Below are 21,971 nucleotides of genomic sequence, written 5' to 3' on the forward strand. Positions count from 1 at the left end.
TATACAGATCACATCACGATTATTCAGAAATGTTGTTATATCTTCACAACCGATCTTCCAATTTTCAAAATTCAAACAGGATACTTGCTCGTATAACACAAAATCACAATGGAACCAAACCAGAACAAAAAGAACAATGTTTGTCAGCAATATTTTTTTTCAGAATATGTGTTTTTCATTTTTAATATTTATCTCTTGTTAGCAGTTTACTTTCCTTCTCGCATAAGTGTTTTTGTAGCGATCCAATATTATTTCATTACATAAAATACAGTGGAAAATTTTATCCGAACAACTGACAGAATAGGTTTATCATACTTCTAGTTATATAAAAAAAATCTATTTACTTGCATGTGCATATTTCATCTGATCTATACTACTAAATCATCACTATAGTATGGTATATGTCTGAAAAAAAAACCAGCTACTAACACACAACTCTTGGCCTTTTATGCTTCTCTGGGCATGCCTAGGCCATACAAAACAGTTGATGATATCACCACAGAAATCAAACAACCCTTAAGGCTGATGATTGCAAATATACAGTACATGTGATCAATAATTCCTAAAAATTCCAAATAGAATTTTACTACCGTGGTTTTTTAATCTCAACAATACAGAATAATTATGATCGTCAAGAAACATATTTTAGACTGTTAAAGCCAAGAAACAGTTTCTCCTACACAGGATGGAGGAGCTTATACTTTAAACAATAACTATATCCAAATTAGACATCATTTAATAGCCTTGACGAAATAAAAATATCAATTAAGTCATTGTAACAATACTTCTAATCAAAATGGTGACTGTTCAAAACACTAGCATTTATTGACAAACCATTACAGTTTATTACATTATAATATCATAAAACCATTAATTTTACTTCATTTTTTATTCATTCTATTCTTTTCAGAATAAAAAATAGGTAAATGTGAATTAGAGAACTTGAAATTTATTTATTACATAGTACTGAAAAAAAATGATGTAAACTCAGCGTTATTCTTTTGTTTACGTTGTCTTCATTTTCAATAATGATTTCTTTTCTAGTCAATCTAATTTGTACATTTCTATGTTGAGTAACGTTTACCTTCTTAGCTTCATTCTTTTATTATATGTTGACGCATTTCAGGGCAACTCCATTGTCAAGACTTATTGTATGCACAAATACAGTTCAACACATAATAAAAGAAAGAAGATAAGAAAGGTAAACAGTACTCAACATGGAAATCAGTGTTCTTAGCAGAAAATTTAATAATAATTATATATAACGACAATTTTAATTTGTACATCTTCATCTCATTTCCTTCACTTCACCCGAGAACTGTATAAATGATTTTATAACAGGAAAAGCTACTCAAGTATTCAGAGTTGCATCACAAAAACCACGCAAGTAGGTATCAGTCATCATATAAAACTGTATAAGATGCGGCTAAATGTTTCCTTGAAACTAGAACAACAAAGAAAGAAAAATGCCATGGCAGATTAAGACATATAACACATACTTATCCATTGATGAATGGATAAAAAAAAAAAAAAATTATGCAAGTGACAAAAAAGTAGCAATAAGTTTTAAATTCTTGTCAGCAGCATATTATTCAGGAAGAAATCTCAATCGATCACTCTTAAGATATTAAAATAGGAAAACTGCTCCCATTAAAGTTAAAATCTATGCTGATGCTTTTCCCCAGATCTAAAACAGAAATTAGAATTTGATAGGAGGTTCCTGAGGCACTTAGTGAAAGATCAGATTTTTTGTAAAAGATACTATAACCCTTAAGAAACAGTTGAAAATAATCAACATATTGGAAGACTTAACATTTGGAGCATTATCTGGCATGATGTTACAGCTCCATATTTATTAAAGGAAATCTGAAAAAGAAATTTAAGCAGTTACTTGAAAAAAAGGTGAGCTAGTTAAAGAATGACTAATTGCAGCAAATGCTGATCTAAACACTTTTATATAGGACAGTATATCAGCCAATACTGAACACCGTAAAGGATCACCAAATTAATTTTTTTGAAAATTGAATAGAAACAACAATCCAGTACAGTGACCATCACATTTTCCAGATTTAAATCGTTTGTTTGGGGAAAAAATATGGTTTAAGCAATTGAAATAATCTTAAATTGTAAGTAATCTACCGCATTGTAGCCATAACACCAAACATTTTGAAAATAGTGTGGTTAACATGATAAAAGAGACTGCACAACACAAAAGGTAAGCTTCAATTTTTGCAATAACTAATTAGCATTTGGTAAGTTTTATTTTTTCAAAATATTATTCGTTATTTGTATTAACAAATTTTAAATTAAAGTAGTTCAGATTGTTAATTTCTTCATTTAAAATAACATAAAAAAATTTCTAGACATATTTCCACTTCCTACATTCATTAAAACATTTGGCACCAATGATAGATAAGTGGCAGCTTCTTATTGTTCATTCCCCAGCCCACGTGCGCCACATGTATGTTAATATGTTCTACGCTGTTGGAACAGTCAGACCTTCATTCATGTCCTTTGTATTCTAGTAGTGTGTCGTTTGATACATAAACAACATAAATTCATGCTTGGTCTCCATTTTTTTTTAATTTTTTTTTTAATTACTTATTAGATGATAAAATACTGCGACCTTCACAACTAAACAGGCAATGACTAAACGTAACTAAAGTAATGTCCAAGTTTGAATTAAAAGAATTTTTAGTAGTGAAAAAAAAAGAAAAGATAATAGTGATGAAGATTTTGATAGCGATAAGTGACTAAGACCATGGGTGGAGGGATGATAGTGACTATGACTGTGAAACTAGAAAAGATGATAAAGAAAATGAGACGCTTATTACAGAACAAAATTCCAACGATAATGGTTTGAAAACTTAGTTGACGAACAAAACGACGACAAACAGACTTCTGTTGCTATTAACCAATCGCCTACAGATTTACCTTCTAATATTTTGTGGGTGTCAGTACCACCAAATTTGAAAAATATCCCATTTACTGAAAATCCAGGTTTGCGTGTGCCGATTCCTAATGAAGGTGAGCCAATTAATATTTTATATTTGTTTGCTGATGATGAATTTTTTATAATCCTAAAAAAAATCAGTAAGGGGACAATTTGAAAGCCGAAACTGTTTCTCTGAAGTCATATGTGCTCTCATGGAAACTACAAATATTGTAGCTCGAGAGAAGCTACAAATATTTTTAGGGCTAGTCCTTGATATAGGTAAAAAATTACACAAAATAGACTAAAGGACTACTGGCTAACTCATTGTTTATATAAAATTCCATGTTTCCATGCTTTTATACGATGATTTTAAGATGCCTCCATTTTTGTCAAAATCACCGATAGGATCTTGGCTGTAGACTTACTGACCGCTTATATAAAATAAGACCGTTGCTTGATTTTTTTTACACTTTGTATTATCCTGGTAAATAATTACACATTGACGAATCAATGTTGTTATGACGATGTAGAATAATAAAACAATATATAAAATCATAAATACAGAATAAAATAGTATCTTCTAACCGAACCTGACGGTACAATTTTAAATCTAAACGTGTATACTGGTGTTATGAACATTAGGGGGAAAAGGGTCACAGCAAATGTTGAACTTCATTTAACGGGTGGAAAATTAAAGGCAGGGCACTCTAATTTTATAATTAGAGTGGATAATTTTTATATTTCATTCCATCTATCTAAGAAACTATTAGAAATGGACACATATACCACTGGTATGCTCCACAATAATAGGAAAGAAACAACTTCTGATGTTTCTAAAGCAAAACTGAAAATTGGTGAGTTGGTATGCCAATATTCGCAAGGAGTAGGAATTGGGAACTGGCGTGATAAAAGAGACGTAATGTATACATCAACAGAATTCGAGAATAAGCTTGCAGAAACAAAAAATAAAAGAGATCAGACAAAAATTAAACCAGTGTCTATTAATTATAAGTATATGTTTGGTATTTATCACAAAGATCAATTGTTAACTTACTACCCATATGCCAGAAAAACAATCCGCTGGTATAAAAAACTAGCACTTCATATGATTGATATGATGATGCTCAATGCATTCAAACTTTACTGCAAAACAGGAAACATAGAAATACCATAACATGATTTCCGATTGGCAATTACAGAAGAACTCTTGCAGGAGAATGCTTCATGAGAACAAAATCTGGCAGTCCCAGCTGTCCAAGGAATGCACTACATGGGCAGATGTAAAGCAAGTGAAAAAGGCTGAACTCTTCACAAAAGATGCTGCTTTTATGCAAAAAATAATAAACATAAAGATACTATGTTTTATTGCAAGACCTGTAAAAATTTCTCTGGATTGTATTTTGAATGATTCAAACCGTATCATACGAACTTTTTATCAAATTAAAAAATACATTTTCATAATAAGGCAATTCTGTTTACTTATATTATCCTATAAGTTTTTTTTTGTGAGTTTAGTTTTTGAATTCATTACGTTCATTACAATGGTTAAATTTATTTTTTTATTTTTCTATGTAATCTGTTTATAATTAGGATTTGTATATAAAATTTGTAGAATCTTGAACATAATGAATAAATAATAAAAGTAATAATTTTATTATGTAGTTTGTTTCAGTATAATAATTATACTAAAAATAAAAGTGTTTGTTTTATGTGTTGATAGGTTGTAATAGCAAATAAAAACATAAACAAACTTTGACTAGTCATAATAATAATAAGCAGAAATACGATAATAATAAAGAATAAATTGTATCACTGACAGAGAACTACTAAACAACTGTCACCATATATTCGACCACCAGCACTGTACACACACACTTATCAATCACCACCCCACAGACCCATCATATGCGTCATTTCATTATTTTGTTTTAAACCAAGTGATATATATATATATATTTTTTTTTTTTACATAAATATACTTACTGCACATAAATAAATTAAATTATGATCAAAATTCAGTTTGCATTTTTTAATGATTTCAAAATATTCAAACCAGCACTGAAAGTATTAACAATTAACAATGCACAGTAGCTGTCACATAACAGCAAGCTTGGATGACCTACCCGCACCTCATAGCTATACTATCTATTGTTCTCTGAAACATTGGCAAATAATAATTAGTCATCTCTTAGTAGCATAAACATGAAACAACTGTTGTTTTTGAAAGAATGTATTTGAAAGTAACATCATGTTTCAAATATGTAATAATAATTTTTACTTTATTTTTTTTTTTTTTGCTTCTCTTGCTTTTCCATGTATATAAAGTTCAGTTCTGTGGTTTTGCCTCTCGGCAGAATACATATGTCATGTATTTTGTTACATGGTCAATTAATGTATTTTTTGAAAAAGGTTTTTATTGTGTCTTACTGTTCAATCTGAATAGTGAATTTAATTCTGTTGTGAAAGATAAAAATTTAAAGATAGGCATGCAAAATTGTAAACAACGTGTACGATTTCATGAAGAAACAATCTCTAGCTGTAGGAAAATTAAAAAATGACAAGCATTTAATTGTTGTACAGACATGTGAAGAGGAAACTACAGAGCATTTCCAAGACTCAGGTTCAAAGCCAAAGAAAAGAAAAAATAGAACTTCTTCAATCCGAGGGGCCAAAATATTCATTCATTACCCCAAAAAAGAAATGTTCTAAACCGGTTACTGGATTAGATGATTTTTATAAAGTGTGGTGGTTACACAAACTGTGATGAATTTCACTCAAAGATAGGAAACCTGCAAACAGTTAACAAACTTTGTAAAAAATTGAAAATTAAAATTAATTTTAATGGCAGTAAAACTAGATTAAGAATACTTTTGAAAGAATTAGGTTTTATGAATTTCACTCAAGATAGGAAACCTGGACACAGTTAACAAACTTTGTAAAAAATTGAGAATTAAAATTAATTTTAATGGCAGTAAAACTAGTTTAAGAATATATTTGAAAGAATTAGGTTTAAAGCGGGACAAAACGGAAAACGAAAGGAAATTTTGGTTGAAAAACATGATACTAAGTAGAAAAGGATTTCATATTTGCAGGTAATGAGTGATTTTAGAAAATGTAACCGTGCAATCAACTCCGTCAACAGCAAAATCGTGGGCTAACAGCAAAGTAGGATTTCATTTACCAATAAATAAAGGTGAATGCTTAATTATAATTCACGTCGGAGGTGAAAAGGGCTTTATTCTAAACACAATATTAACTTGGACAGTCAAACAAAAGTGGACAAAAAGTGGTGATTACTATGATAACATGAGTCTAAAAATGATTTCAAATGGGCTGAAGAAACATTAGTTCCTAACCTTCCTCCTCAGTCTGTAGTAGTTACTAACGATGCTCTGTATCATAATACCCTTTCCGAAAAACTTCCAGTGTCATCAAACAAGAAATAAGACATGACTGTTTGATTACAAAACCATCATATTCCATTTTCATCTCAAATGCTTAACTACAATCGTATGAACTAATTAAGTTGAACAAAAGTAACAGAAAATGATACCAATTTAAAAAACTGTTGGAAAGAAGTGGGCATCAAGTTCTGTGGCTTCCACTTTAGCATCCAGATTTAAATCCAATCGAGATGGTATGGTCAGAGGTAAAATGACATGTTGTGAGCCACAACACAACGTTTAAGATGTCACAAATGCAGAAACTGCGTGAAGATAAGTTTAATTCTATGAGGGACCAACACGGGAAACCTTACTGTGAAAACATTTTAAAAAAATCAAAGGTGAATATTGGAGCCAAAAATCATTAACAGATTCTCTGACAGAATCTTTCACTCTCTATATGTAATGATAGTAACAATTACACTGAAGATAGTGGTGACACCGAGGAAAGCATTCTAGCTGAGGAATTAAGTGGATACTTCATTTTCCAGTAAGTAATTAAAGTTACAGTAATAACAATCTATCACAATATTTACCATGTAATTAGTAAGATAATATTTTGTTAGCCGTTATTACATTTTACAATGTATAGTACAGAATTAGCTGACTGTATTTCATTTCAAAATTGTTGCATTCATTTGTTAAAATAGAAAAAAAATGATATGGTAAGGGGGATTACTAAGGGTGAGGAAAATGTTTTTACAATGGGTAATAATTGTCGCATTCCAAGCTTGCCGTTACTTGGCAGTAACTGTACAATTTATCAGATTAGAACTTGACTATTGAGTAAATCAGACAGTGCATAAATTTATTAATACTTAAAATTTTTGTAAAGCTTTACAAGCCCTTAATAAGGATTTATATATTCAGGAACCTGAAACAGGATAATCCATGATCACCCTGAGACAAATGCTAAACAGAAATTGACTTTCAACCTGTTGTGAGACAGTATAATTTTAAAATAAAATATAAAAAAAAGCTCATATATATGAGCTTTTGAGCTAATGAGCTCATTAAAAAATAGGATAAGACATGTCTTATCTCAACAATCTGTACTAGGTGGCTTAACGGAATTTAAACATATATATAATTTTCTGGACATCAAATAACTCATCAACCTATTGACCACTGTGCTAATTCAATTCAAAAAACAACTTAACTACCAAACACAGTAACAGAAAAACTATTTAAAAAAACCAATAACAGGAGTAGTTAACGTTTATGAAATCCTGCATCATCAGTCGGTACACAATTCTATAATTACATTAAACAAGTAACAAAAAAAAATAAATTTAGAAAACATAAAACATTAATAACTACAAAATTTGTAATAACACAACTCCATTGCCATTACAAGAATGATGTAAATTTAAAACTTTACACACTTTATATTCATAATCATTGTTGCCAACCACTACACTATGTCTTTAATTAAAGCATCATCTTCAAATACAAACTGCTGGTTCATCATTTCATACTTTTGTAAAATTTATGAATATAATATCTTTCAAGTACATTTATTTTTTTATTGCTATTACAAATTTCCAAAATTTCTAAATTATTTTTACAATCAGTAATACACTGCAACAGATTGGCTGCATTAGACACAACTCTTTCTGTTTGTGTAAGAACTGTAACGTTCTGTAAATCTTTTTTTAAAAGATTTTTTAGTTTTACCAATATAAATTTTATCGCATTAAATTAAATTAAATTTTGTATATTCGTTTTAAGTCCTCTCTCTATCATCTTTATTATTGTTTTTCCTTAATATTCTACAATATGATTATTGAGTTTACACGCTTTTTCATATTTATTTTTATCATATACATTTGTAAATATTTCTATTATTTTATTTGTATAACTGTATTCTAGGAAAAGCTATCATTAATTTCTGTGTTATTTTCTTTTTGTAACTTTGCAAAACTATCATAGTACTTTATACACTTGTTTAAGACATTTTCTATAATTTTATCATTAAAACATTAAGTACTGCTATTTCTTTTATTTCATCCATCTACTCTATTCTATCTACTCTTTTTTGAGTTTATTTTCATTATTTTTTATACAATCTATAGCTTTAAGAATCAGGTTTTTATATGTATTAGTTTATGAGAATTTACATGTATTACATGTATTGAATTTACATTAGTTTATGATGAGAATTTACATGTATTGTAATACTATTCATTGTGGGTTTTCTATAAAGTGATGTTTCTGTAATATTGTTTGTTTACTTCAATTTCAATATATAAAAAATGTATTTTTCTTTTATTTTCCATTTCGCATGAAAATTAAAATTTTTTATTATAATTGTTAAGTTTATTTAAAATGATCAAATGTTCATTATTTATACCTGGTTTACATATGACCAAAAATTATCTACATATCTTATCCATACTTGTGTACTCAATATACTGTGATTATAATTTCAAAATTTGTATAAAAATCTCAGATATAATTGCAGATATGTCATCCCATTGGTAATCCTTCTGTCTGTGAATAACGGTTATTCTCATATTCAAAATAGTTTTGAAGACAAATATTCCTTATAATTATGATCAATGCATTAATGTATTCTGGGCTTTCCTTTAACTATTTTTTATTATTTCTATTCTTTTGTCAACTGGTATATTAGAGTACATGTTAAAAGATATCATAGCTTACTATTTTAATGTGAGTCAACTTCAATAAAATTTAACTTATTTATGACTCGTAACTATTTTTTACATTTGTATTTATATATGTTTAAATTTAAGATTCAATTTTGTTCTAAGAATTTTAGCTATTACTTGAGCTACAAAATATGCTGGTGCTGTTTTAAAATTTATTAACAGTCTTATTTGTAATAACAATAAAAAATGAATACACTTGAAAAATATAATTACAGATTTAAACAAAAGTATGAAATGATGAACCACCAATCGTATTTGAAGAAGATGTTTTATAATTACAGAAATGTTGGGTTGTAGTGGTTGATTAGAAACATAAGACGTGTGACATTTTAAATTTACATCATTCTACAGTTGCCCCAGTGAATCTACGAGCTTGTGACATCATGTGCTGACATCTCATTATATTATTGTTTTCCAAAACATTACTACTTTTGCGCACAATTATTATCTTTACTTTATTTTTCGACTTACAAACAATACAGGCACCCAAACAATACTTTTATGTTGTGTGTTCAATTCATTCCACTTGAGTTGATTACATGTATAAAAATGCTTAATGACTCAATCTTGTAAACAATAGCAAATCCTCAACCGATGACTAATGATCTGATTGGTATTATTTACAGGCCTACAAAAATGTATACATGCAGTTAGAAATGATATCTTTGTCATGATTACATTTAGATCCGTCATTCTTAGTACACAGTGTGTGTATAAAGAAATAAACTTCAGTCCAGTTTATATTGTGTTCAGTGAAGGTATTCGGATTGATTTGCATAGCAGTTCTCCTGCCACCACCCCATTCGGTTGCCCTAAAGCATAAGACCGAATGTCTGTACTACAAATGGCTACTGAGCCTCAGATGAGTTTAGCAACCAGTGTCCTAACTCCTAGAGCTAACCTAACTGCGTGAGCAAACTAAGCACGGTGCCACACACCACTTGCTTCTACTGCTCACTTGTCATATATTCTAAAATGGGTAGGTGCACCCTGTCAACTACCAAAATATATGGCGTTCAATAAATGAAATATATCACATCAAGACAGCGATTCACTGCCACACCTAGATCGCTGAATGCCAGCAATTAAAACGCTTGGAACTTTAATTGGTTGATGACCAGCCATAACTCTCGAGTAGCTTCCCACACCAGTGAGGTAGGAATCTTTCCCTTAAATAAACTACTGATGCCAGTTGAACAAAGCAACAGCATCAAGAAACACCCACACGGTCATACAATGCAGCTCACACCACATTGACTTACCGGTTATGAGTAGCCAATTTTCCCCTTGACCTCTAAGTTCCAGGGTGGCCTGAGCCCTACCCCCCTATCCCCTAAGAGATGGGCAGTCGAACATCATATGTTTGTTTGACTGGACCTCCCCGCAGATGCACAGCACATCAGCTGCAAGGCGGAACTGAAACAAATATTGGTTCTAGTTCGCGTGGTTGGAGAGCACCTGGGCACCCGTTGCCCTTAAAAACAAAGGAGAGGAATACCATCCCCCCAACTCCTGTATATAAACTTGATTAAAGTATACCTTTCTGTGTCTTAAATAACCACAAATTTTTTTTGCGTCAACTTTCACCAGAAATTGGAATACCATTTTTCAACCCACTAAATCAACTCTCCACCACCCCCACCTGCACTCATGCATTTATTATTTTTTTAAGTTTATTATAAGCCCCTTTACTATTTCCATTTATAAAAGTTCAGGTAAAAAATACTTTTCCCTCTAAATGAGTTATTTCAATCAGTCTAAAATGATGTGGGATCCTGCAAAGTCAACTACTGGTATTAGTTTTTTTAGATTTTTCTGTTACTGTGTTTTGGTGGTTAAGTTGGTTTTTGAATACACACACAAATTATATATATATATATATATATATATATACTGAACCATTTATAATTACCTAGCAAGTACATGAGTGAAATGACTGTCAGGCAGCTGAGTGTTAGTCAGTATAAGATGTTTGGCAGTGTCATATGTGGTCAGGTCCCCTAAGTTAACTAATGCCGCACGCTGAACATTTGGAATAGAACCCTTCCATAATCCTCTGATACCACCTTCTGATAATATCTTCTGAAACGCATGCTTAGGACTGTGAACCCTGAAAAAAATGAAAGAAAAATAAACGTCAATTTCATAAATGCGCCTTAAATACACGTGTAAAATCCCAAACAAAAAAATTAAAGAGACAAGCGAGAGCAATTCCATCTGAAGAAAAATTCAAAGCATTTTAGTGAAAAGCAGGGCTTTGAAGGGATGGGAAAATAAAAGGAAGTACCATCTCAGTAAGATTTTATTATAAAATTAACCATTTGAGGAAGATGGCTGATGCAGACAGAATCAGGAATGAACTCAGTCAAGCTCAGGAGTAAAGAGTTGCATCCCTGATAATTAAATGGAAATGGATAATCTTGCTAAAAGATATTTTAATCCTGGTGATGAAGGCAAGCGTAAGGCGATAATGTTAACATTTAAATCCTGTAAATCCAAGTTCCTGTATTTGAGTAAGTAGAAGTGACATAGACTACATATAAAAAAAATTAGAACATAATTGAAGTAAGGAAGATGAAATTCATATGAAACGAGTAAAATAAAAAGGAACATAGTAAGGAATTTAAAAATCACAAGGGATTAGGAAAGAGATCAAGAGAGAATTATAAAACATCTAGTGAGGCGGTTTGGTCGTATAAAAAGGATGGAGGAGAGACTATCAGTAAGTAAGTTGGCACAAAAAACTGCTAGCATTCAGCAAACATTTGGCACGGCCCTAGGCCTACTGAAATATTTACAACCAAAAATAAATACAATGCTATTTAATTAAAACTAGTTTTGTATCTAAATTAATATTATTATTTTAAAGTCCTTTAAATAGTTATTTTTTCTACTCGCTTTATTGCTGCAGGTACCAAATTCAGAAGTACTGTCACTGATATATTCTAAAGAGCTCACATCCGATTCTAAATTGACATTTATCACAAAACTGTCGGGGCACATCATATAAATGTTTATCTTCAATGTATTTTTTTCAACGTTGACAACATGCTCACAGACATTGCTCCATTCAGCTTAAGACACTTTATGAAATTCCTCTTCAGCTAACTTAAGAACGTTTAACATGTTGAAAGATGTATTTCTTTTAGCTACTTGCCCTTTCACTCGACTCTAAATCATTTAAACAGTATTTAAATAAGGGTGGAAAAGTGACAACCACAGAACTATGTGACCATAATTTTTGAAAATGTCATCTATTAGAAATCTCTTTGATTTTCTTTGTGTAATTTTATAATATCATATAATTCAGTCTTTGTCACAGAAGAAGAACGGTTAATTCGTTGTTCAGCTAATCGTTTTTTTAAGAGTTAGAATTTGGTCGCTTGTAGCAGAACGTGATATGATGTATTATCTAGTACAATGACTAACCAAGGTGGCAAGTTGGGAATACACTTCTCCCGTAACCGATTCATGTACTTTTCAAAATCCATCGATTTATGATGATCTCCTTTCTTATTTGACTCGTACATAAGAAAAGCATTATTAATGAATCCTTTATTACAGCCAGCATGAACAATTATTAAAAGTGAGCCCTTGAATACTGGTGTTTCCAGTCCCTCATGGAGGTTTGTTGTGTCTACTTACAATTTTGGTGTCGCATGACTACTGTGAATGTAGGTTTCATCTGTGTATACAATTGGTCTTTGTTCTTTGTGAAACGGGGAAATTTGTTGTAGAAATCTCATTCTTTTCATTATAATGTCGTCGTTCCATCAGTATTTTCCGGTTCTCTTCTGTTTTTTTTTTCTATCTAAATCCCATTCTATATAACATTCTCCTTAAAGATCTTTCACTCCATTTGAAATTAATTTCACTTTCGCGGGCTTTTTCATAATTCTCTTCACAGTAGGAATGCATTTTTCAGTTACATAAAATTTATTTATTAACGCCTCAAAGCGTCCGTATCAAACGAATCTAAATTGCACACACTACTCAGGCGATCTACACGTTTTCTCGGCAAAACAAACACAGATAACTTCTCGGTTTCATTTGATTTCCCTTCTGCTATAATGCTTTGGACCGCTCGTTTTCATATTTTTATCGCTTCAACAACCATATTCAGCACTTCCCCGCTATTACAGTTTCGGCATTGTTTTGTAAAAAGAAACTATAACGATGAATACAATTTCCCTTGCCTGACTGTGAACTACTGTACCTTTTCCTCCTAACTTGGGCATTTTAAAAGAAAATAACTGTACTGAAATATTAATTTAAATGACTGAATTTATGGCAAAGCCTTAAATGAGAACAACACAACAAATAGTAAAAATAAATCACTAAGCCTTAAATGAAAACAACACAACAAATAGTTAAAATAAATCGCTAACAGCTATTCACTTCATTACATAAAATCTACACCGCAATAAATGTTTTTATAATAACCGCTTCTAGAACATTAATTACAAGCGATGTGGGACATATGATTCTTCACAGAGCAATGATTACAGTAGATTAAAAATAAGTGAATGAAATTCTTGGAATTGTGTGTTGTGTTTACAACTCATAAATAGCACATTAATCGTGCACGATTCATCAATGATTCTACTATTATTAGTCGCTATACAACAGGAAGTAGGCCTAAATCATATCAATATATAATTTAGAATAAAACCCGATAATTAAATGTGCTATAGCGAGTTTATGAAATCTGTTTTATATATTACCGTACCACAAAAGAAATAGGAAATATTTTTAGTTTGCTTGTAACTAAGGCTTTCAGTCCCTGTGTCAACATACCGATACATTTATGAAGATAGCCAAAAAGAAAGCCACAAGAAGGCAGAAGGACAGTGTAAAGAAAGAGAGTAGAGAAAACAGCATCCAGAAAAAGGTGGAGCCAATAGCAATAGAGGGAAAGAAGTAAATGTAGAGACTTAGTCAACATCCATATTAAATAAACTAGAACAGGAACCAGATATATATGCAGCATACATATTTTATTTGGACAATAAAAGAAAAACATTAAAAAAGTGTCAGCAGTTGCATACACAAACACTCAAGATAAGGTAATACTTATTGCAGCTGATTACCTGCAATTTGCCAATGAAACAAAATATAAAAGTCACTAACAGTAGTTGAAAAACAGCTATAGAAACGCTTTGATACAGCAGCCAGACTTGCTCTAGAATAAGTAGTGCAACAAAAAACTGCTGTCGCTCCACATCTAACATTTCACAAAACTGTTTATATTCTTACCTACTTCTCCAAACCTGACTTAGGATCATAAGAATTCTACAAGTTCTACCATTCTACCACAAGTTTTCACAAATAATAATAGAAATGTGAAGAAATGGCCTACAAAACTTATAGCAAATGTATACCACCAAAAGTTGATTTATTCTTTGCAAAAGACCTTTACTCTTCAGAATAAAGTCTTCAAATGATCACACACACACACACACACAAAGCAATGACTTAACTACCTAGGTGGTTTGCCAAGCAGTCTTCTCCTGCCTTCCATTTGCATCTGCACTTTGACTAGATCAGCCGGGCTAGCAATAAACTGAGCAACAGCTCCTGAAGTCACACCCCCTATTGCCGATTTCCTGTTAAAAGTACAAAAAGAGATTGATGATCAATGAAAAATGAATAACTATTTTTAAATTTCATTTATTCACTATATGATGTTATATATATACAAATAGGTTGAATAATTTTCTAAAAAGTAAAAATATATACATTGATTCCCAACTTTTAAAGATATAGTCAAATTCAGTTTGTAAATAATTTCATTCAACTCTTGAAATGATATCATGATATCAGATATAACACCATCATGATATATTTCAGAAAATTTTCAAACATTTCTTTCATTTTTGTTTGTTATTTTCTGTGAGTTTGCAAGGCACCTACCACAAACAGATTTTACAGCAGCCCAATCAATCAATAATATATTCCTTTGATATGCCTACTGGGTAGTAATGCATGTAGTGTGATGCGATGGTCATTTTGAATCGACTCACTGAAATTCTTTAGGTGCTTCTCATTATCACAGAAAATGGTTGACCACTGCAGGGTTCATCTTCAATATTTGCTTTACCAGCTTCTGATGCACTAAATTTTATTGCCCACCTACTTCCAGTACTTTCATTGACAGTTATATCACCATAAATGGGTTTTGGATGACAATGAATTTCACCGTCTACTTTTTCAGTAGTTAAAAAGTCAATTGTTGCACATTGTTTTAGATACACTGACACAGCAGGTGTAATAAACTCCATAACAATGGCAACTGATAGTAAATGAGAGGGCAAGGGTCAATGAGTTTTGGAATATTAGTATAGGGAAATGAAACTACAAATAAAAGCAACTGTCACTATGTGCGAGATTTTGTTCTCCCATTACATTCCACTGTGCAATATATTTCAGCCACCCCCTTATTTAAAGAACCATACCAGTTCAGCATCTTTAAAATGTCTAAACATAAAACTTTTTGTTTTTGTAAAACTTAAATGATAAGCGAGTTGGATAATGGCTCTTTAGATTTATCAATGTCACCCACTGCGTTGGTCTATGGTGAATGCGTCTTCGCAAATCAGCTGATTTGGAAGTCGAAGGTTCCAGCCTTCAAGTCCTAGTAAAGGCACTTACTTTTATACCGATTTGAATACTAGATTGTGGATACTGGTGTTCTTTGGAGGTTGGATTTCAATAAACCACACATCTCAGAAATGGTCAACCTGAGACTGTACAAGACTACATTCATACATATCATCCTCATTGATCCTCTGAAGTAATAGCTGACAGTAATTCCCAGAGGCTAAACAGGTAAAAGGAAGGAAGATTTATCGATGTCAAAAAATATAATTTAGCACAATTAATATCTGCAATTCGGAAAAATCAAAATTTGATATTAGTAGTGTCAAAAATAGTCCAAGACAAACTAAAAAAATGTAAAAATGTGGAATAAGTGACATCAATGCAGCTTCTCTTTCGCTGTTTAAAATCCAAACTTCTGTAGGGGACTGTACTGGAACAGTGTTAAAAGTTCAAACTGGAAGTTACTCCCAACAATCAAGTTACAAGCATACAAGTTGTAGCTATTAAATAACGAGACTAATGCTATAAAATTTTATTTTAAATTTACACATATTTAGTCGTTATCCTCTTCAATATACACTCCTCCTATATCCCTACAATGTTCCATGCGAATTTTCCATTGTTCAGAAGAGTGCTGGAAGTCTTCTTTGAGCTCTTTCATGATGTGTGCTGCTTTTTCTTTAACACCTTCAACGGTCTGAAATCTTGTTCCTTTCAATGCAGATTTGACCTTGGGAAACAGACAAAAGTCACATGGTGCCAGGTGAGGCGAACAAGGTGGATGGTCTAACACTGGAATGTTATAGTTGGTTAGAAACGTCTTGGCAGACAATGCAGTGAGTCTGCGAGTTGTCCTGATTCCACAATTCAGGTCGTTTTTTTATTATTTTTTCATAGAGTTGAGCAAGGACCTGGAGGTAGTAATGTTGATTAATAGTTTCACCTTCAGGAACCCAATGAAGGTACACAATCCCATGAATATAAAAAAAAACAATCATCACCGCTTTGAATTTTAATTGCTCATTCGAGCTTTTTTAGCCCTTGGTGAAGTTGGGGCCTTCCTATGAATGAATTGACGCTTAGTTTCTTGATCATAAGTGAAAAACCAAGATTTATCACACATTACCACTCTTTCCAAGAAGTTTGGTTCATTTTCAATGGCGTTCAAAGTATCAGAACAAACATTTTCACGAGCTTCTTTTTGTTTGATTGTGAGAAATTTAGGCACCATTTTCACACACGCTTTTTGCATGTTAAAATTGTTATGTAAAATTTGCCTTACACATTCTTTGTCAATTCTTACGGTTTCAGCGATCGCACAAATATTTAACTGACGGTCAGTTCAGATCAGATTACCAATTTTTTCAATATTTTTATCCGTTTTTGACGTGAAGGGGAGACCCGAGTGAACATCATCTTCATCTTCTCGGCCATTTTCAAAACACAAACCACCCAAAAACCCGCGCACATGATAAACATTCATTGCCATATACTTTTTTTAATAAAAGATAACTTTCAGTAGTGTTTTTTCAGTTTCATATGAAATTTCACGACAATTCTTTGCTCCAATAAAACAATTATTTTTTCAGCAAAACAAGAAAACAGATGTTATTCAAACAAAGGCCATGGTCAGACTAATATGTCTACAGAACAACAATCAAAAGAGAAGGCTTCATGCTGCACAGCTGTCAAGTTGTACAAATTTGGCGCATGTGCAGTTCTTCTGTAACAGCATTAGTCTCGTTATTTAGCCACACCTCGTATTACATGTGAAAGCGAATGGAAAGACTGCTTTAGAAACTGGAACAACATTGTTTATGGAAAAATAAATGGAGAAACACCTCTGGTCAACAAACGTTTGTGAACATTAACAACTTTGTGACCAAATTTAAGAAGGCACTATACTGAAACGTTTATAATTCAGATCAATTAGGCGTATCTTTTACACCTTAACTTCAGATAAAATGTTAAAATTTAAAGTGAGAAATGTATTAGTGAAGTTTATAAATGTGATGTTATAAATACATAGCTTGTTAAAAATACTCACTACTTTACAACGTGCTAACATGACCATCAATGACAAATGAAAGCTACTAGTAACAGAAAGATCTGAAAAAGGTAAGATATTTTAAAAATATAAAACCTGTTTCTACTAATTACATAGTAAAGAAAAAAACCCACGAATGACAACCAGTATTTTTGAAAAATAAATAAACAATATGATGAATAATTTTTAAAAAAATAAAAAATAATTTTTTTCCACAATTTAACAAATAAAAAACTCGTCTTTTTCCCACCAATTCTATATCTGTATCACAAGTAATGAATCAAAAGGTAATTAGAAGATTCAAGTCCTATTTCTGTCGACTACTAATTTTAAATTTAATCAAACAAAAAATTCTGCTAAAAATACTTGACTACAAACAAGATTTCTGTACTCAATGCGATTCATCTTTTTAGTGATGCTTAGAAAAATGTAACACAAATGTTTTAGAACATTTCCAGATGACAATGATGATCCTGAAGAAAACTTGACTTTATTTCAATGACTTCAATCAAGAAACCTTTGAAATTATTGTTTTCAGCTTACCTAGCCGAACTTATAAAATAGATGGCAAATTAATGACTTAAGAAATTATAATGAATGACAAAACATTTCCAGTACCATATAAGACAGCAGCCATTTCAAGTTAGAAGAAAATACTGTCACTAAGAAGCCATTCACATGTAAAGGTGCAGACGATGCTTTGCATATTTTATCTGGATTTTTAAAATCTAGATGGAATACTAATGAAAAATCATTCCCGTGACTAAGTGAGATAGGCAACAGTTTCAGAAAAACTAAGTACAATAGGAAAATAACTTCCAAAACAATAGGCAAATTTTTCAAAATATAGCATATGATTATATCACTTATTTTATGTAAGTTTTTGTAATTTTTTCTTTTCACTCTGCAGTTTTGCACAAAAGAAACTTTAATGATAAATTTAGACAGTGTACAACATTTAGATATAGAATTTTTAAAACAGAAATTTATTTATTAACTACACTACTGTATTTTTTTTAATCGTTAATAATACATGAATTAACTAAATTTTCTTTTGTCATTTCTGCAGAAATTCGTTTAAATAAATTTATTTATTACATTACTTATTATTATTTATAACTTATATATTATTCTATTATTAAAGGCACAGTTTCATCTTTGAAATTTTGATATATTTTCATTTACTGTGGATATCTTTTTTTGCGTCATGCTATTACAAGCAACAGATTTGAAAAAGAATATCACTTGGCCCCATCAAATTTGTTACAGCAACACTTAACCGAATAAACATATTTGGATCACTTTGTAACAATCAGCAAAAAGTGCGAACAATATTAATTAAACAACCAAAATTATTTTTCTTGGAGGTACCGGTTAAAGTTTTATAAATTATTGTAGCATAAAGTTTTATTTAATCCTGAAGTATCTCCTCTGAAAACAGAGGATGCTGCTCATTGTACTGTAGGTTTTCAAAAGCAGTTTAATTAATTTAGATGAGTCTGATTAAATGGTTCCTGCAGATTTCAATCAAATAATTTGAAAATTTTGTATAGTAATTTTTTTGGCCAAAACAAGACGTAAAATAAATATAAGAATGAATATTTTATTATGTATCTGATCCGGTACGTACAAAATAGTATTCAGAACTTGCGCAATCTTACAAACATTTCCCTAAATATTTTCTTTTAATTTTTATGTCGTCGTAAAAAAACATTTACGTAAATAATTTAATGCGACTGAAATAAAATTCTGAAGATTAACCACATTACAAGCTATTAAATTCAATAAAAGATACAGAGTTGCATTTTTACTTAGACAACGTATATAAGAGGGTAAATCGAATATAAACGGGATTTTTGTTCCTGAGCAACTACGGTCGGTAGGACTGGGCCAGTACTTCTAGTATGGTTGGGTAGGGTCATTGGGAGGGTCGACCATTCCACACCCCTGTTGCTCACGATATCCGAGCAACAGGTACACTCCTACACTGTGCAATGCATAATTATAAAATTTCTTGCTCGTGAAGGAGTTCAAGCGACGGAAATTTTCCGGAGAGTGACTGCACAGTTCGGGGACAAAACATTGTCAAGGACTCATGTGTTTGCCTGGCATAAAGAGTTCATTGAAAGACGAGAACAAGTGGAAAATCAGGAACACAATCACCTTCCTTGGACCAGCATTACAGACAAAAACATTCGCACGATTCGAGACATTCTTGAAGACATCGATGGGTGAGAGTATCTGAAATTGCAGAAAAGGTTGGAATAAGTTACGGAAGCTGTCAAGCGATTATCACAAAATCCGATCTGGCGCACATTCAAAAAGTGTGTGCCAGATGGGTCCCTCACCTTTTGACCGCAGATCAAAAGTTGAGAAGTTTGGTAGTCAGAGGCTTACAGCAAGGTTTGTGAAAGATGATGCATTTTGAGTCGGATCATCACCTTCGACGAAACATGGGTCCACCACTACACTCCCCAGTTGAAATAAGCAAGTATGGAGTGGTGAAGAAAAGAGGAAGGAGCCCCCAGTAAAAACCAAGACTCAACTGTCGGCTGGCAAGGTTGTTTCAACCGGCAAAGCATTTTGCTCACTGATTTTTTGCATGAGCAACACACAATCAATGCTGCTTACTACTGCAAGCTGTTGAATGAGCTGAGCGCTGCATATCGCCACAAAAGACGAGACAACCGATTTGAGAGGCCATCCTCCTTCACGACAACACCAGGTCCCATACTGCAACTCTAACAGTCTCAAAACTAGAAGAAATGCACTGGACTCAACTTGATCATCCTCTCCCTACAGCCCGGACCTATCACCGTGCGATTTTAATTTGTTTGGGCCATTTAAAAAAGCTCTAGGAGGACAAAGATTTGAAGATGATGAGGAGTTGGAGGGATAAGTGGAAGGATTCATTTGCAATTGGCTCCTGATGCAACCACCTTTATTATATGATGCTGAGATAAAAAAACCTTCCTTCTCGCTGGAAAAAGTATTTCTAAAGCAGGAAACTATGTAGAAAAATAAACTATAGCAGCCTTTTATTTTTCAATAATTTTTTTTTAAAAATAAAATCCTGTTTATATTTGATTTACCCTCGTATTAAGAATTACACTCCTAATTATCATAATTTTTAAGAACAGAAATGAATGACAATATACAGTAATGTGCAAACTAATCCAAAGACAGATGTTATTTAATAAAAACTTATTCTATTTCTCAAAAGAACCATACATTTACAATTTGTGAATATCAAATATCTCCTCCTTTATACGTAATCACTTCAAGTACACCAGTGTTTCTCAACCTGTGGAGCACGCCCCTCTATGGTGGGGGGGGGGGGGTTGATAACACTAAGTGGGGGGCACTTAGTGCATTACTTACTACATTTACAATCATCATTAGCACAATATTCAGACCAGGACTCATTTCTTTGGAAGCCAGAGCTTCTCTATGGATCATGCAATGTGTCAGACATACTGTGGAGATTTTTGTTTCTCAAGTGCTTGTATACTTTGGAATCTTCCACACATTGAACGAGCACCATCAATGCACCCTACGTTTGCCTCATTTATAAAATCATTTAAGATGGCAAATAATACAATTGCTGTTGCTTTGAGTTCTATTGGTTTGCAGAGAAGTAGTCCTTCTACTGTTGACATACCATCACAAAATCGAACATAGACAATGAAATGAGCATCTTTATTATCTGTTGCCTCATCAAGGCTAATTGAAAAAAATTTGTCACGCAACTTCCCGAAAAGCTGATGCACATCTTCAGCTATATCACCAATTCAACAGGCAACAGTATCATTTGATAGAGGTATGGACTGCAACTGTTTAACAAAATTATCTCCATACATGGTTTCTACAATCTCGATTGCAGCTAACGAAGATGCTCTTCACCAATGGTGTGAGAATTTTTACATATGACTACTTTATATGAAACTTTGTAATAGACAAGTAAAGCTTTTTCACTCGCAAACAAATTTTTTTTTAAAAATGATGTTTGCTTTTCATATGATTTTAATTTCAATTCGAAGAATTCTTGGGGGTTTGTTAACTCACTATGTAGCATTTCCAGATTTCGTTTAAGTTTATTAGGTTTCATGCTGTCTGCTGCGAAAACCTTTGAACAAATGACACACACAGGCCTTTCTTCTTCATTTACTTAATTACTGGTAAAACAAAAATTTAAAGTATTCTTGAGAATATTTTACTGATTTTATTTTCAGAACCATGCTTGTCAGTGCACTTGATGATGCTTCACTATCGTC

General features: G+C 32.0%; 1 protein-coding gene across 2 annotated transcripts in view; it reads right to left on the bottom strand.

The window, feature by feature from the left end:
* The window catches only part of LOC142329876 (mitochondrial uncoupling protein 4-like), a 59,794-nt gene that overhangs the window by 11,460 nt on the left and 26,363 nt on the right, over positions 1-21,971 (bottom strand). For both annotated transcript variants that reach the window (XM_075374765.1, XM_075374763.1), the window contains exons 6-7: positions 14,534-14,656; positions 10,963-11,160 (exon numbers count right to left, since the gene is read on the bottom strand). In XM_075374765.1, the coding sequence (XP_075230880.1) occupies positions 10,963-11,160; positions 14,534-14,656 (321 nt within the window). The remainder of the gene's footprint in view (positions 1-10,962; positions 11,161-14,533; positions 14,657-21,971) is intronic.

The sequence above is a fragment of the Lycorma delicatula genome, chromosome 9 (genome assembly GCF_047948215.1).
Source record: "Lycorma delicatula isolate Av1 chromosome 9, ASM4794821v1, whole genome shotgun sequence".
In the NCBI taxonomy this organism is placed as follows: Eukaryota; Metazoa; Arthropoda; class Insecta; order Hemiptera; family Fulgoridae; genus Lycorma; species Lycorma delicatula.